This window comes from Trichosurus vulpecula, chromosome 6 (genome assembly GCF_011100635.1).
Source record: "Trichosurus vulpecula isolate mTriVul1 chromosome 6, mTriVul1.pri, whole genome shotgun sequence".
NCBI classification, from domain to species: domain Eukaryota; kingdom Metazoa; phylum Chordata; class Mammalia; order Diprotodontia; family Phalangeridae; genus Trichosurus; species Trichosurus vulpecula.
In genome coordinates this window covers 157,052,541-157,070,639 of record NC_050578.1, presented here as the reverse complement: position 1 = coordinate 157,070,639, position 18,099 = coordinate 157,052,541, and the positions used below count along the sequence as shown (strand labels likewise).

General features: G+C 41.7%; 1 protein-coding gene across 1 annotated transcript in view; it reads right to left on the bottom strand.

Moving 5' to 3' along the window:
- LNX1 (ligand of numb-protein X 1) overlaps window positions 1-14,345 on the bottom strand; it is a 111,859-nt gene extending 97,514 nt beyond the window's left edge. The window contains exon 1 of the mRNA XM_036765047.1: window positions 14,170-14,345. Coding sequence (XP_036620942.1) covers window positions 14,170-14,345 — 176 coding nt within the window. The remainder of the gene's footprint in view (window positions 1-14,169) is intronic.
- Window positions 14,346-18,099: the final 3,754 nt, after the last annotated feature.

The window sequence follows — 18,099 nt, the reverse complement described above, 5'->3', positions numbered from 1 at the left end:
ATTAAAAAAATGCAGAATAAGACCAAGTATGTGCTAGGTTCAGTTCTTCCTGATGGTGGTGACTGAAAAGAAAGGAAGAAGGAAATAGACTTGGACAATGGTGAGTTTTGCTTCTCACAGTAAAGATGTGCTCTGCCCAGGGTGGAGGGAATATTTCCTTAAGTTCTTTCCATATGCCACAGTGAAAAACTGAGACCCCCAGTTGGCTCATTTATCACCATGTGCAAAAGTGACAATTCTAGGAAGGAATAAGGAGGCCAGAGAGCAGAGAATGTAATAAAAGAAGACTCCTCCAGGAAGCAGAGCTGTGTTAAGGGTGGAGCAGGTGTGACCCCGGTCACAGGTATACTACCGTTGTGAGGAGAAGCCTCACAAAACCCTTCCCAGATTCAGATGCCACCAATCTCCTTCTTTAGGCAGATCGATTAGGTTTTTCCTTCTTTCTGAATGACTTGGTGGCTTGGCTATGTGGTCAGGGAAAAACAACTCCCCAGGATCTTGACCAGTTACGCTACGCTGTCCCCTTAAAGAGAACTTCCCTCTTTGTCATACCCAACACTGGAAAAGAAGAGATCCTACTCTGTCTACCACTAGGACTAGGAATTCCAGTGCTCATGAAAAACTCTGTTCCTGCATTTAATCCTTCTACTCCTACAACATGAACAACCTTCTTGTCTGGTCCCCTGGAAGAACAGATTTCCTAGGATTTAGGGCTGGAGGGGCTCTCGTTCACCCTTCTCTTTTACAGATGAAGAACCTGACAGGGCTAAGAAAACTGAAATGATTTGACCAGTGTCACACAGGTATCAGGTGGCAGAGACGGATCTGAACACAGGTTACTTGACTCAAAAACCTATTGCCTATCAGACTTAAAAGGAGAAGAGAGAGAAAAAAGGGAGGTGGGTTTTGTTTTAGTGTCTGCAAATATTAGTGTTTGTGGGATCTAGTGGGAGTAGAGGTTAAGAAGTGGTTGACTGAGTCAGGAGAGTCAAAGCTAAGCAAGGAAAAGTCAAATGATGAACGAAGGCTAGAGATGATCCCTTATGGTCCACTCCAGCTGGGAATCTTATGATCTTGGAATCCTATGCTCCGAGGAGTTGGTATAAAATGAAAGAGAAAATTCTCAGCTGGTAGAACTTCTATCAACACTCTGAATCATGATGAGGCCTGTCTCTGGGGATCCCTGGAATATCTCCATAGGTGATTCCCAAGAAGATGCTTCCAGGATAGAGTGGCACATAAGAATGTCATTTTAGTGGTCAGCAAAATTAATCAATATATTGGAAGAGTTTGACTTTCCATTCAATGTTCTGCAAAATAGTCCCTCGCCTCTGTACAGAACCAGAGGAGGTGTTCCAGGTCACTTCCAGCTTTGAAAAAACACTTTAACATCTATTCTGTCATTTCACATCACATTTATATAATTTCATACCATTCACATGTTTTGTAGAAGTTTGATTTTTTATTTAACAAACCTAAAAGGGAGCTATTGCTCCTGCCTGAAAAAAAGAACATTGTTTTATACTTCTACGTTCATTTATTGTTATTACTACTGTCATATTCTTCCCTTTTAACAATCTTGTTTAGGTGCAATTTTCCTTGACAAAATTTAAAGATGCCTTAAACAAATTTTAAGGAAATTTTACAGTAAAAATATTTCCAGAGCAATATTTTCATTCATTCTATTTGTCCAGTAATTCCACAATGAAAATGAAGATATTTCCATTTTGATTTACGATGTGTTAGATAGTGTTTTGGGTTTTGCAATCCTTGTATTCATCTAACCGGTTCTTACTTACAAGTTCTTACTTAGAGTTGTAGGACTGTGATTTCAAACTCATGGAAACTGGGTCACTAATCTATTTGTAAGGCTCCCTGAGGGTTTTTTAAATTAAAATTTTAAATTAATTAGAATTTTAATTTTAAAATACATTATCTATGTTTTATTGTATTTTTATTTACTTTGTCAAATATTTCCCAATTACATTTTCATCTAATCGAGCCTCACTTTGGAGAGCAGCGGGTAACCCACAGATTGTGTGTTTCACACCTCTGTTGTAGGAGTGTTCTTAAATACCATTTAGCCCAATCCCTTCATTTTACAGATACAGAAACTGAGACCCAAAGAGATAACCTGACTAAAGTCACTCAGTAGTAGGTAGTAAGGCCTGGATTCAAACCTACGTTCTCTGACTCCATATCTACAGAGTTCCTTCCACTCCTCCCCACTGCCTACTTTTTATTCTTAGTCAGCTCCTTCTGACTTGATCAGTATGTCTGCCTTAGTGCTTGGGCTTCTCTCAAAGTTATATACTCTTTACAAGTTACCTGAAGAATTCCTTTGTGTTAATGGAGTGTTAAAAAGGAAGGAAGAAAGCCAGTATAATACCATGGGGTGGTTGATGTTGTGCCAAACGTGTTTTTCAAGGAACTTTCTATTTGGGCTTTCAACTCTCTGACATACCATCAGAAGGACAAAGGAAAGACAGGCCTACTTTGCCAAGTAGAGAACATGTATCTTGGATCACATGAGTGAGAAGGAAGGAGAGGCTGGGGTTACATTACAGCTGGTAAAGCAGAACTGGCTGGTTCTTGGGAGGAAGGGGAGCTAATAAAAAGGACCACGGGGCTCCCTTGACATCAAAGAACCCTGAAAAGCGACATTTTGATGAGTTAAGTGTAAATGAATCAGAAACATGAGGCTTCAATTTCCTTCCAAATACGCAAGTTTAACATTAAAAAAATGCTTGGCTCAACTTGTCAAAAATACATGGCCATGAAAATTCATGGCCATGAAACCGCCGTTGTCCTTGATTTCCCTCCTCTAGGTGGGTAGCAACCCTTTTTCCTAAGGAGGATACTCTTTCTTTTTCTATTTGCGGTCAACTGTACCGCCTTCCTTTTTATATTCTAATCCAGATTTCATTTAAAACATACATACATACTTTTTAAAAACACAAGAGTTGACAACATTTTTTTTTAGCGCAAAAGAAACAATCCTTGGGGATTTATTTTAGACATCTTTCCCCTAGCAAATCCAGAAAGCTTACTTACCCTGTTAATTTAAACTTTGAAAGTGAAGGGAATAATACTGTAAAATAAGGGGAGGCAGAAACTGATCCCAAAGCAGGGATTCTTAACCTGGGGTCTATGAACTTTTTCAAAAAAGATCTTTTGATAACTATATTTCAGTATCATAGATTTCCTTTGTAATTCTATATTTTTTATTTTATGCATTTAAAAATATCATTCATAAAAAAAAAATATCATTCATAGAAATGGATCCATAGGTTTCCCCAGACTGCCAAAGGAGACTGGGACATACAAAAATGGTACCCCTGTTCTAAAGTTATTTCATTATGGTTTCCCCTCTATGATGTATGCATTCATATTCATTCTCTCTCTCTCTCTCTCTCTCTCTCTCTCTCTCCCCCTCCCTCCCTCTCTCTCTTTCTCTCTCCCTCACACACACGCACACATACACACACACTCTCCTCTCAAAGACTCAAAAACCTATGGAATTGTGACAGGTTTATAACTGAGGAGATGTCTTGCCATTTAATAAAAATGCTTTCAAGCTTTAAAAAAAAATATATAGTCTTGAATTACCTGGCTCATTACGTAACACCTGGTGAAAACCAGGGGAAAGGGAAAGTCAATTTTAAACAAATGTCCATATACAACTTTGACCTAAGGTTGGCAAAGCTTGAGGAGCCCAGACAGGATTTGAAGCTATGCAAAACTTACCTAGGCGACACAAGGTGTGGCGAGCGGGGCGGGGGGGGGGCGAGCAGGGGGGGAGAGGGAGAATAAGACCAGCTGTGCTTCATTTAAAGTTATTTTGGGGGTGTGAACCCAGAGGTGAAACTTTTTGCTCCAGCTTGGTAGGTGTAATTAGTCAGAGGTGCACTTTCTGGGGTTGGTTTGGGAATACTCTACATATGCATCCCATGTTCTTAGTCTGATTTCTGTGGCCTGCCCTATGTAGCCAGAAAACCAGCTCCAGTGGCTCCCTGGCCTTATACTCTGACAGCCTCTCTCATTCCTCGGCCTTATTTCCTGCTAGCATCAAATGATTCAAGTAATGATACTGAAATCACTCATTTTAATGTTCTGAAACAAAATTACAACTGGAACAAACCTTCTTTACTCAGGAAAACCAGTGCTGTATATACAGAGTCATAACTAAGAATTTTAGCACCCACTGGGAACTTAACTGAGTGAGGTGAGGATGTAGGAGTCCAAGGTGCCCCAATAGGGGCAGGAATTACGGTGGGGGGCTGTGACCCAGGTACAGACTTTACTGCCCAAAGAGGGCAGCAGCAAGGATGGAGTAAACTTTCAGGAAGAGAGGGGATGCTGAGGGATGGTGACTGAGGAAGGGTCTAAAAATGGGTGGTGGGGAGCAAGGAGTCTGCCACAAATGCATTCTGGCTTGGGGAGGAAGTAGCTGGCCTTGAGGATGGTGCCAAGAGATGTGGCGACCTGAGGAGGTAGCTAGGTTTCAGAGAAAACTAGAAGGTGGAAAGAAGGGGAAAGGAAGAGATCTAAGATGAAAAAGGGTTTGCTTAAAAAAAAAATAGTGGAGAGTAGAGGAGGATTAAAAAAAGGAGGAATGTGAAGGGGGAATGTGAAGGGTGATTAAACTTATGATCACTTCCTTATGGGCCTCTTTTCCTTTCTCTCCCTTCTGATGTTAGACTGGTTATATATACTTGAGGGCAGCTAGGTGGCACAGTGGAGAGAGTGCCAGGCCTGAGGTCAGGAAGACCAGAGTTCAAATCTGCCCTCAGACACTTTCTAGCTGTGTGACCCTTGATTACTCTGAGAGAGGTGTGATGAGTACCAGAATTTGTACATACATTGTATGTATGTACATATATATCTAAGGGGGGAGAGAGAGAGAGAGAGAGAAAGAGAGTCCATCCTGATTCTAGCTTAGTTTCCTATGGGGGGGTGGGTAGAGAAAAGGGATGCATCAGTAACCAGTGCTGCTTCTCAATCCCTTGCCCCCAACTGATCCCACACACTAGCTCTCAGGCATCTCAGTCACATGGAATGACTCCCCAGACCAGGTGGCATTTCTGCGTGGTGGAGTTCAGCTCTGGTGGGTAACTAGGCCCTAGATGAGGGATCTGTAGGCCTCAGGATCCTGGGTGTAGCAGGCAGGGACCAGGTGAGGGAAGGGGGCGGGGCCCCCCCAAACTGATGACTGATGTTCTATGGAGTGACAGGGAAGGGGAAGGAGGAAGTAATCCTCCTTGATGTTGATGCCTGGAAGAAGCCCCAGCTGCCCTGGCTAGTTCCACTGGATGGAGGAAGTTGGGTGAAATGGATTATTTTTTATCTTTCCCTTTTTGGCAATAATTCACTAGTACTGATATTTGAAAACCGAAAATATTTTTATGAATATGAGTTAAGCTGACATTTCCTAACTTCCTGTGAAGCTCTCCAGTCCACAACAAACAATAATAACAAGGAGCTTTTCATGCTTCACCAACAGTATATTTGGTAACTTCATTTTGGAAATCATAATCCACCCCCCCGCCCCCCCACCAACTGAGACCACACAGCAACAGCCCATTCAGAAGCACCCAATATAAACAGATGAAAAAGCAGCTTCACGAGGGGTCAATAGCCAGAGTGTCTCCACTCCCCCATTCCTTCCCTTTCCCCCACCCCAAACATATACAGGATCACACATGCTGTCTCACTCACGCGTGCGCGCGCGCGCACACACACACACAACTTGGAGAAAATAAAGCACAGCTTCCTCATTGCTCTTCAAAGTTGTAAAAAAAAAAAAAAAGTTCAAATTCCTGAACAGGATTCCTCCATTAAAGAACTGGGCCTGGAAGTCGATGCGGTGGATTGTTAAGATAAAGACAATAAATGTGCCATAAGTACAATACGGTAGAGAAGGCAATGAGGAACCCAAAGAGAAAAAGAGTGTGTCATCAAAAGCGGTAGCAATGTGTTTGAAAGGCCACAGAGAATTTATCAGGAATGCAGAGAGTTAAACTTCTTAATTCTGCTGCTGTTGTTGTTCGGTCGTGTCCAACTCTTTGTGACCCCATTTGGGGTTTTCTTGGCAGAGATCCTGGAGCAGTTTGCCATTTCCTTCTCTGGCTCATTATACAGATAAGGAAACTGAGGCAAACAGGGTGAAGTGACTTGCCCAGGGTCAAACAGCCAATAAGTGCTTGAGGCTGGATTTGAACTCACATCTCCCTGACTCCAGGTTTGGCACTCTAGCCACTGTGTCCCCTAGCTGTCCCTAACCTTCTTGCTACCGAAGGATAATAGCATTAATTGCCATTGACAAAGCACTTTCCTTACAATAGCCTTCTAAGGGTACGCAGTATGTGCAGGTTCATCTCCATTTTACAGATGAGAAGACTGTAAAGCTCACACAGACTAAGTGAGCTGTCAATAATCACATGGCTAATAAATGATTGATTTGGGGAAGAAACAAACAAAAGTGTCAACCTGGAAGTCAAATCCAGACATTTTGTTTTGTTTTCCCCAACTTGGTCTCACTGCCCTTTTATGTTGAAAATATGAGATGTTGGGCTTTCTAATTGGATTAATTCAACCTCCCCCCATCTCACCAGCACTTACAAAGAACCTATTTGTCTGGCACTATATACTAAGCATTGGGGATAAAGGGGAAAAAATGATCCTTTGGAATCCTGTAAGTTCACTCCTCTGAGATCCTTGTGGGGGTCTTCATTAAAGTTATTTTGTATTATGGCAGCCACAGTGGAGCTAGTTCCAGGCTCAGCTACTGAGGCTGATCTTGTTTTCTTAATGAATGAATATTTATTAAACAGTTATTACTATATGGTAGGCACTGTGCCCAGCTCACAGAGCTTATATTCTAATAGAGGAAGAGGACACATAAGACAGAGTACTTTAGTCAGGAAAGTCTCAGGGATGGTAACTGGAGTCAGAAGACAATTGCCTGACAAGCAAGTGACTGATTTACACCAGGGGTTGTCAACCTGGGATTAATCCCATGATCACTTATGTGACACTTTTCTGTTCTCTCCCCTTTGGTGTGAGACTGGCTATACACACTTGAGTAAAGTCATTTCATCTCTCTTGGCTTCAGTTTCTTCATTTGTAAAACTGTAGGGGGAGAGAGAAATAATGAGAGGGGAGGATTCTTTGGCAGCTGTGGCGTTTGAATTTGTGGTATGGGGATAGTCAGCAATCTGCACCAAAGGGGTGATGGGTCTTTCTCTGACCCTGATTCATCCTAGTAACATTTACTTTTCCAGAAAAATGTTTTTCAGTGTCATAGTTTGCCTGGGAGATGCTCACCGAGTTTAGGTTTGGTTTAGCCTGCATCAGTCAAGAGATTTTCCCTTTAAACATTCTTATTCAATGTCAAAAGCCTGGCTTTACCTCCAGTATAACCAGAAAATGCTGAGAATCGCATGATTCCACAATTTAGCCAACATCCCAGAACAATCAGCATCTGTGTTTTTAGTGGCTGGATTCCCTGATTTAAAAGGCACCTTTGGCTATCTCCACATGTTCTCCAGTGCTATCATTGCCCTCACTGTCAATCATAACCATGTTTACTCACTGTGATCATATAATAGTCTTTTCCAGGATGGGCCTGTCATCTATTTGTAATTTCTGTTCAAAATTACCCATTGACACTCATTGCATGCATCACCAGTGAACTTACTGGGGCTATTTTTGTATCTCCTGTGAGTCCAGATGACTATTTTCCTAGTTGTTGTGAGCCCACTGGTTAGTCAAGTGAAATGCATTTTTATAAATGCTCCAAATAGCTGGGGCATACTTAGAAGAACTATTTATTTGTTTGCTAGAAGCCAGGAGCATTGCTCCTGCAACCTTCCTTCAAAGCTTACCAACAGCCAGACTCAGACAATAGCATGGCTTGAGGTTTGGTCCATGGATTATTTTCTCCCATAAAAGTTGAATAGATCCTTTTTTTTTAAGGTTCTATAAAATAAACAAGGATGTCTTCCTCCTGTAAGGATAGTAAATGTGTTTTTAGGCATGCATCTTCCCTATCTAATAGACCCAGCTGATAGAAGCTGGGGATGAGACAGATGCTCACATGTATTCTCTGTGCTCAGTCTCCTCTTTGGTTCTATTTATGGAAGGAGGAGATGCATTTATTGAAAAAAGGCACTTAAAAATAAATGGATAAAATAGATTTTAAAAAAGCAGCAAAGGTGGCATAGAAACCTGAACAATTCTTTGCTGGATGAGCTCTGCCCACCTCAAGATCTCTTTGCTTTTTATTGTTTGCTAAATCAGGCACAGATTTTTTTGTTTGTTTAATCGGCCATGTTGCTTTAAGATACAGGCAGGAGGTTTTGGTCTATCAGGCACGTTGTGTACATAGGATTTATCCCACTCAAGAGACTTCCGATACCGAAGCAGGCACAAAAACAGGGAGACACAGACCCACAGACTCACACACAATACAGACACACACAGCCACTGTGAGTACTCACAGTTCTGAGTACAGGAAGTGAAGGTTGCCCACATTGTCAATGTAGTTTGCAGGACTTAACCAAGGCAAGACCAGTAAGAGAAGAGCCTTCATTTTCTGTGCTTTCTTCCTGGCCACCGTGGGAACACAAACCTTCCAGCTCCTACTGTGGCCAAACCTTTCCCCTGCACCGTAAATCAGCAGCCCATCCTGCAGCCGCCCTAAAGCCCTTCCACTAAGCTACACTGAGAAATCACTGGCTTGTAAGAGGATTACTCAGTCTGATTCTCAGACAGGCAGAGGTGAGGTCGGGTAAGGATGGAGGGCCAGCACTGAGAGGCTGGGCTGCAGAACAGACTGATGCTCGACCGGCCTCTTCCTCCTGCACGATTCAGAGTGGTTCTCTGGAAGCAGCTGGTACATTTACATCACTGGCCAGAAGCAGATGGGTTATCAGGAGAGCAGAAGCATGGCACATCAAGCCCCCACCCAGCATGAGTAAGCATGCAACAGGAAAGGGAATTCTGCCACATGCTGCACCTTCCCAAAGCAAAACTCCTGCACCAAATGGACGTGCAATAGCACTTCCCCAGGAGGCTTGCACTCACTATGGAATCAGACGCTTCAGTACGCAAGTGTCTTTAGGAGCAACCAAGAGTATTTTCATAACAGCAACTCCAGTGAATGCACATATCACAAGTAGAGGGGTGTGTGTGTGTGTGTGTGTGAGAGAGAGAGAGAGTGTGTATGTGTGAGTGAGTGTGTGTGTATATGTGAGAGAGAGAGACTCTGTGTGTGTGTGAGAGAGTGTAAGAGACTGTGTGTGTGTGTGTGTGTGTGTGTGTGTGTGTGTGTGTATGTATCAAAAAAGATAAAGACAGAAACAGAGATCAGGGTGGAGAGAAAATATTCCCTTCTACTTTCTCCATCCTATCCTCCTAGTCAGATCTATTTGAGGCAGAAGAGAAGCAAGAAGATAAAAGAAAATGATAGAATAGGTTAATCACTCCCCTCCTTCCCTCTAGGCTTCTTCGCTGGGGCTCCCAGGGGAGCTTGAAGTCAGCTCATACACAGACATGTACATAGGTTAAAAGTGGGATTCCTTTAGAATCCTGGGGTTTGGAGACAGCACTAACATCCACCTTATTAGTTATTATGCCGGGCTTTCCTAGAGTCACAGAGAGTAGTGGCTTGAGTAGTGGACTTAAGAAGATCTGAGTTCAAATCCTGCCTCAGACACTTTTCAGTTACGTGATGCTGAGCAAATCCCAACCTCTCAGAGCCTCAGTAATCTTAACTGTAAAATGGGGATGATAGAACTTACTTCAGAGGCGTATTGGGAGGATGAAATGAGATAAATGTATGTAAACCCATAAAGTGCTATAAAAATGTCAGCTATGCAATGTGACAATTCCAAGGGACTCGTGATGGAAGATGCTGACCACATCCAGAGAAAGAACTATGGAGTCTGAATGCAGAGCCAAGCATATTATTTTCACTTTTTTGGTTGTTTTTTTTTTTGTCTCTCGTGTTTTTTTTTTCCCTTTTGTTCTGATCCTTCTTTCACAACATGACTAATGTGGAAATATGTTTAACATGATTGTACATGTATAACCTGTATCAGATTGCACACCATCTTGGGGAAAAGGGAGGGGAGGGAGAAAAACTTGGAACTCAAAATCTTACAAAAATGAATGTTGAAAACTATCTTTACATGTAATTGGAAAAAAATACTATTTTTAAAAATGTCAGCGATGACTATGATTATCCTGTATATAGCTGTTATCTTTGAGGGAGGTGTGATATAAAAATATTTATGTAACACTTTAAGGTTAACAACGTGCTTTACAAATATTTCACTTTAAATGACTATTTGATATGACCAAAGTATATAGAAACATCTCTGCCTGCATGCCTATTGACTTAGAAAACCACCACTATGTTTTATTGTATTTTTTTTATTTGGTTTGTTAAACATTTCTAGGCTGTAGTGTAATGTTGGATACCTCCGCTTGCCAATTTCTTCCTCTTCCTTCAAATGCCACTTCCTTCAAGAAACTTTATCTGATTTTCCCCAACAAGGTGTGATCTCTCTCTCCCTCTCTCTCTTTTTCTCTCCCTCTCTCTCTCTCTCTCTTCCCCCAAACCCCCAGAGCACATTTCAAAAATACTTCCCGTAAAGCCTCATTGTATTTTGCTTTGTAGATTATGGGTATTTGTGTACTTGTCATTGTACCAAAAATAGATTGTAAGGTCCTTGAAGGCAGAGACCAAACCTCGTTCATCATTTTCTCTGCAGCAATACAGAGTATAATGCCTCATACATCATAGATGCTAAGTAACTCCACACTAAATGGAATTAACAGTATTTGTTTACTGATTCATTTGTTTTGTATGACAGCATATCTTTTCCCATTGGATCGAAAGCATGACCAGAGAATTCTGAGTTTCCACTATTATCTTCATCTATTTGTCAGTTTGTCCACACACCTATTTATTATATGCCTGGGCAGCTAGGTGGCATGGTGGATAGAGCACCAGGCCCTGGAGTTAGGAGGACCTGAGTTCAAATCCAGCCACAGACAGTTACTAGCTATGTGACCCTGGGTAAGTCACTTAACCTCAGTTTCCTCATCTGTAGAATGAGCTGGAGAAGGAAATGGCAAACCTCACCAAGATCTTTGCCAAGAAAACCCCAAATGGGGTCATGCAGAGTCAGACATGACTGAAATGATCCAACAACAACAAAAAAATGTGCCTGGCCGTGAGCTAAGTGCTGGAGATACAAAAAATAAAAAGCAAAAACAAACAGAAAACTATCTTTACATATAATTGAAAAAATAAAATACTATTAAATGGAGGAAAAAGTGATCAACCCCCCCCCCAAAAAAAAACCCAACCAATCAAAAAGTCCTTTTCTTTAAGGAGTCCACATTATGGAACAATATGTAATTACTAGATACATATAAAATATATACAGAGTACATAGAATGTAATATCACAGAGGAAGGCACTATTAGCTGGGGGTGGGTGGGTTGGGGGTTGGGGGGAGTGACCCAGAAAGGCCTTCTACAGAAGGTAAGATTTGAGCTGAATTTTGAAGGAAGCCAGGAAAACTAAGAGGTGGAAATGGGGAAGCATATTGGGCAAGGAGGACAGCCAAGGCAAAGACAGGGAGGTGGGAGATGGAGTGCCACATGTGCAGAAAAGCAAGTAGGCCGTTGTGTTTAGGGATTCGAGTTACTTCCTATTTATTGTTTCAATGGACATTTTGTGGCTTGCATAAATAAAATGTCTAAAGGCTATGCTTGACAAAATTAAACTTAGAGATTGGCTTCCAAGCTAATTTTGAAAATTGGTCCTAAAAAATAGCTATCTGTGCTTTTATCTTGCAGGATGATAAAGAAGAAATTCCAACACAGCCAAACAATGACTACTTAGTGGTCAGTGGAATCACGGAGATTTCTCCTTCCTTACTAATCAACTAAAGACTATTCTGCCACTTACTATCTGACCCCAAGAAAGTCCCGTAACTTCTCTGGCCTAGGTTGCCTCATAAGACAAAATGAGCATTATACCACGTGTATCTGAAGGCAGACAACCCGATGATCTCAAGGTTTTTTCCAGCTCTAAGATTCTATGATTCATTGAGATGCTAGGTCCTGTTTACTTGCATGCTGATTATGTCATATAGCCAGCTACCTGTAGGGAATGTCCTTCCTGCATCCGAGACTCATGAAGTGAGTCTGGAATCCAGTTTGCCAACTCATGTTGAACTGACTTTGCCAACTTAGTCGAACTGAGTCAGCAGAGATAAATGGTTCTATTAATAACAAGTACAAAACTATGCAGTCATAGCAAGCCAGAGCTCATAGGGAAAGGAGAAAAAGCTTATGAGGATGATTGCTAGGAATCTGGGTTCAAATATCTCTACATCAAGTTCCTTAAAGCCCAATTATCTGGGGGATAAAGGGACATGAGTGTATGCCAACAGTGACAAAAAGAAAGACAGCATGGTGTGGCAGTAATCCCTAGGAAGGGAGTTATGAGACCTGGGTTCTTATCCTGTCTCTACCACTCACCTTGCATAAGTAATCTCATGGCCTTGTGCCTCGTAATCTGTAAAATGGGCTTAATAATACCCGCTCTACCTACCCCAGCATGTTTCATGAGAACGGAATTATGTTAATGGATAGGAAAGCGCTTTGGAAAGCACAAAGACCTATGAAAATAGAAGCTGTGTTTTTCTAATTGTCATATTGCCTTTTATGACTGAAAACTCAACTCGCCAATTCAATCTGATGAGCCAAGAAGTGTTTATTGAATACTTACTACATGAGAGGCACAATGATGAGAACTGAGGATATGAAGGCAAAAGCAATGCAGCACTTCTCAGGGAGCTTACTTTCTGACAGAGGAGACAACACACCTGTATAAACCTTTATATATTTATATATTATATTTATATATTATATTTTATACTATATTTATATATTGTATTTTTTTATACTTGTATAAACAAGACACATACAAAGCAGACACGGGAGGGCACCAGAAGCTTATCGCTGTCCTTAAAGTGTGGTGCTCAGAGTTGAACACAAAAATTCCTGATGAGGTCTAAAGATGGCTGAGGACAGGAGAATGTCACTTCCTTAAGCGGTGCCCCTTTCAAGGCAGCCCGAATTTGTCCTAACTCATTTGGATGCTGTACCACGCTTGCTGACTGATATGGACCTTGAAAGTCACTAAACGTGTAGGTGAGGAGACCACATAGGACTCTGTTGCAATCGTCCAGCCATTTCTGGCTTCGCTTCCTTATTTTCCCTTTAGCCCCAACCCAGGCTAGAGAGTCCTTCCTTTTAAAATGTGTTGGTCACTAAGAAAAAAGGCTCTTTCTGCCTAGTCACTCCAACCCTAACCTTCAAGTTCAAGACAAACTGTATTTTAAGCAGCCCTTGACATAAGGAATAATAATCATTTACCCTTGCTTTGCTACTCAGAGAAATTCCAAAAGTGGAAAGAGGCAACTGAGAAGCAAAGTGACCACAGAATCTCAGAGTAGGGGGGAAAAAAGGGCTTCAGATGCCATGGAGGCCAATCTATACTTATTATACAAGAAGTCTCTATATTATAGAGTCTACAACAGATTTAGAGTCCTCACTCAGCCTTTACTTTTCAGTGAGCAGAAAGCTGCTATCTTTTGAGACACCTGAGACATCTCATTTTACTTCCCGATAGCTTTAATTGTTAGAATTTTCTCTATACCTTAAGTCCAAATTGGTCTTTTTGTAATTTCCACCCATTTCTCCTAGTTCTGTTTCCCTGGGCCAAATACAACAAATCTAATTCACCTTCCGGGGCAGCTGCATGGCACAGTGGATAGTCTCAGACCTGGAGTCAGGAAGACTCATTTTCCTGAGCTCAATTCTGGCCTCAGACTAACTGTGGGACCCTGGGCAAGTCACTTGCCTCAGTTTCCTCATCTGTAAAATGAGCCGGAGAAGGAAATGGCAAACCACTCCAGTGTCTTTGCCAAGAAAACCCCAAATGGGGTCAGGAAAAGTCGGACAGGGCTGAAAAATGACTGAATAACAACAACAAAATTCCCCTTCCTTCAAATATGTAAAGACAGCTATCATGTTCCCCTGAGCTTTCTCATCCCCAGGCTAAATATCCTCAGTTCCACCAACCAATCCTCATAAATCATGATTTCCAGACCCTTCCTCATCCTGGTTTTCTTTTTCTGGACACCCTCCGGCAATTTATCAAGGTGCTCTTCAACAAAGCGACACTGGCCTCCTGGCTGTTCCACAAAACAAGACACGCCATCTCTCAGCTCTGGACACTTTCTCTGGTTCTTCCCCATGCCTGTAAAACTTCCCCTCCCTTACTCCAACTACTGACCTCCGACCCTTCCTTAAAGTCTCAACTAAAATTCCACCTTCTACTTTCTCCAATCCCTCTTAATTCCAGTGCCTTCTCTGGGTTAACATCTCCTATTTATTCTATATAAAGCTTCCTTTGTATATACTTGTTGGCATGTGGTGTCCCCCATTAGACTGTAAGCTTCTTGAGGGCAGGGATTACCTTTCTGTGTCTCTAGTACTTAGCACAGTACCTAGCACACAGTAGGTGCTTAATAAATGTTTATTGGTTTGATTCCTAAAATGTGTCACCTAAATTGTACATATTACTGATTAGGGCAAAGCAGAAGACTACCATCTCTTGGATAATTTTTTTCCCTATGGAACACAAGATTATTTATAGGCCCAGTAAAATTAGATCAAACATGACTTGATCATCTACAGAATCTTTGCTTTGGAATGATAATTCCAGTTGTAGTTAGAAGGAAGTGACCTAATGGATGTATAATCTCATTCTTCCTTTCCACAAAAGACTAGCTATACAAGCTTGTGGTTGGTCTACTAAAGGCCATTTTCTTTCATTGCCTCACTAGAAAAAAAAACAAACAAAAACCATTCATGAGCTTTTCCCACTAACACCAAATGAATGGTGTTTGGCTCAGCCAGCCTGACTCAGCACGTCCCTGTTATGGATCTCCAGTCAAGCCAGGTGATACCACATAGCTGGTGAAGTCTCACCCACTGACCGTAGTCATATCTGGTTTCCTTAAGTATTCAGCAGCAGTGGCATTCCTGACTCCTACATTATGGCCACTATCCCATGATCCCCATGGTTAACGGAGAGCGAGCTCCTTTCTGTTATGGGGGCAGAAAAAGGCTCCAGCATGGCAACTCACTTAGCCTCAAGTCTCTGAGACCCACTTGAAAATGAAGGGGAAAATATTCTCTGAAATGAACCCCACAGAGGCTAGGCTCAGGGATCTAGACTTGCTCAAACTTTATGCTCTGTAAGAAGAGGTAGGGACTAGATCTCCTAAAGCCCAGCTGGTCCCCAATCTTCTCAGGCACACTAAAGATATCTGCCTTTGTCTTATTAACTGGTCCAATCCAGAATTTACATATTACTGATACAGCAAGGTATGTGTTTGTCTTCTCTCATCTTTTTAACGTGCCGATTCTTCACTGCATAGTTATAATGACCAAGCTTGTCTCAAATGAGAACATTCTTTGCAGAGACAGGGCACCACGAGTGCATAACTCAACAAGGCAGACTCAGCTGATGTGTTGGTTAGGTTCATTGAACTGTTTATTTTCTTCTCTAGTTTGTTTTTGTTCTAAGGGCTGATAGTGCATGGGAATGAGGAGATATAAAAACAAAAGATAGCAATAAAGGGGACAATTTTAAAAATGAAACCAAAAAATGCCATTTCTTCAAAGGAACAATCCCACCTTTATACGAGCTTCTTCTACCTTTATTCAGAAGGATGCTCAATAAATACCATATTAACAGGGATTTTGTAAGAAAGCCAAGATCTTAGTTTCACTACACATCCTCTTAATATCAGTGAAATGAAAGCATGACCTCTACACACACTCTTAAAAAAGAGTGGATTCCCGGGTCAAGAGGTGCCTTAGATTGTCTTAACTACTTCTCCCCTTACTGCAATTATTAGCAAGGACTTTCTGCGGGCGAAGGCCGCTATTTGACCAACAAGACAATCATCTCTATTGGAAATCCTTTGCAAGTTGTCCCTTCAGTGACAGTGTGTGAGCTTTCGGGGAGGTCGGAGGTCAGAGGCTTCTAAACAGTAGCTCACAGTCTCAGAGCTCCCTCAGGAGAGTTCTGGGGCTTGGAAGCAGAAACAGTAGCTGGAGAGCCCTCTGGCCAGGCCCTCTGCATAAGGCAAAGTAATTTGCATCCCTACTTCTAATCAGAGAGTATAGTTTTTACCCAAAGATTTAGATTCAACTTGGTTCATCTAAACTCCGTTGACTAAAGTTGTTTATTAAGTGCAAGATTCCTGGGAAAAATAGCAGCAGAATTTGTTTAAACAGCTATCGTACTATCTGAACATGTGATTCAAAGACTTTGGTTTCTATTAACAATGGCCCCATCAATAGCCTCTAACAGAGGCTTTGGCCGAGGGCAAAAATATTTCTCAAACATCAGCTTCTTCCTTCAAAGCCGAGGTCCCTTAATCTTTTTTGTGTGTTATGGACCCCTTTGACAGTCTGGTGAAGCTGATGGATCTCTCCTCTGAAGGAGGGTTAATAAGAACACCTACCTCCCAAGGTTGTGGTAAGGACAAAATGAGATATTTGTAAAGTGCTACATTAAAATGTTAGATGATGATGATGATGATACAAAGAAAACCAAAGGTTAGTGAAAACAAAGATGTTAATGCTTTTTTCCCCACTCAATTTCATAGACCCTCTGAAATCCAGGTTGAAAACACTTGATTTAATTAAATACTTGACTAAAGGAAATTTAAAAAATATTTTCCCTTTATTCAAGGCTTTTTAACATAAGAAGGTTCAAGGTCTAATGTTTCCAGTGTCCAGGGTTCAAAGCAGGCAGTTCCAAGTTTTCCAAGGTAGCCCTTGACACTCGGCCCCCACTGAAAAGAATCCCTTTAATTCATGGCCTATCTTCATAACCACACTAGTGGTTTTCAAAATTTTCCCATTGCATCCAACTTCAAGAAACCTTAGCCTTCCTAAAGTATGTTTTTTTTAAAAAGGCAAAAAGCTACACTTAATAAATTAAAACCATAAAATGTTTAAAAAACTGACCAGTTTACCCACTGGCATCCAACACCTACTTCCAACACAGCCCTCAAGACTTCAAATAGGATTGTTCCGGAGTAAGAGTACTCTGTTTAGGAAAACAATCCCGGCCCATAATCTCCCGGCTTTTCAAGTTCAAGAAACTAGAGAGGTATTAACAGCTTAATCCTCTTCAGATCCCCAGTGAGGACGTTAAGCAAGGATAAGTATTATTTCAAGCCCGTAGGTGAAGATTGGGGAGTGCAAGGACTCAGAGATTTGCCCAAGGCCAAAAGGGATTCCTGAGTCTACTAACCTCAGATTCTTTTTTTTTTTTTTTTTGGAAGGCAGGGAAATTGGAGTTAAGTGACTTGCCCTAGGTCACATTGCTAATAGGTTTGTCAAGTGGGAGGTCACATCTGAACTCAGGTCCTCCTGACTCCAGGGCTGGTGCTCTACTCACTGCACCACCTAGCTGCCCCATAACTTCAGATTCTTAACCACCATCTTGGACACCATCAGAAAAGAAAAGTATCAGGTGTGTGATGACTAGCACGTGTTGTAGGAAATGTTGGTTCTAACCCAGTTAGAAAGTTGAAATGTGGAAGGATTCAGACATAAGCAAACAACTCACTTCAGAGGGACCTTCCTTCCTAAAAAGACAGCACAACATAGTGTCCAATGCACTGTTCTATGAAGCAGAAAACGTGAGCCTGAGACCCGGCTCAAACATTTAGAAGATCTTGGAGGTTGTCTAGTGACAAGACAGGAGTGGGGAACCTGCGGCCTCGAGGTCACATGTGGCCCTCTAAGTCCTCAAGTGCAGCCCTTTGATTGAACTTCAAGTCTGGATTCAGTCAAAGAGCAGCACTTGAGGACCTAAAGGGCCACATGTGACCTCAAGGCCGCAGGTTCCCCACCCCTGGGTCCAACCCACTCATTTTGCAGCTGAAGAAACTGAGTCCCACAGAATTGACAAACAATATGTGG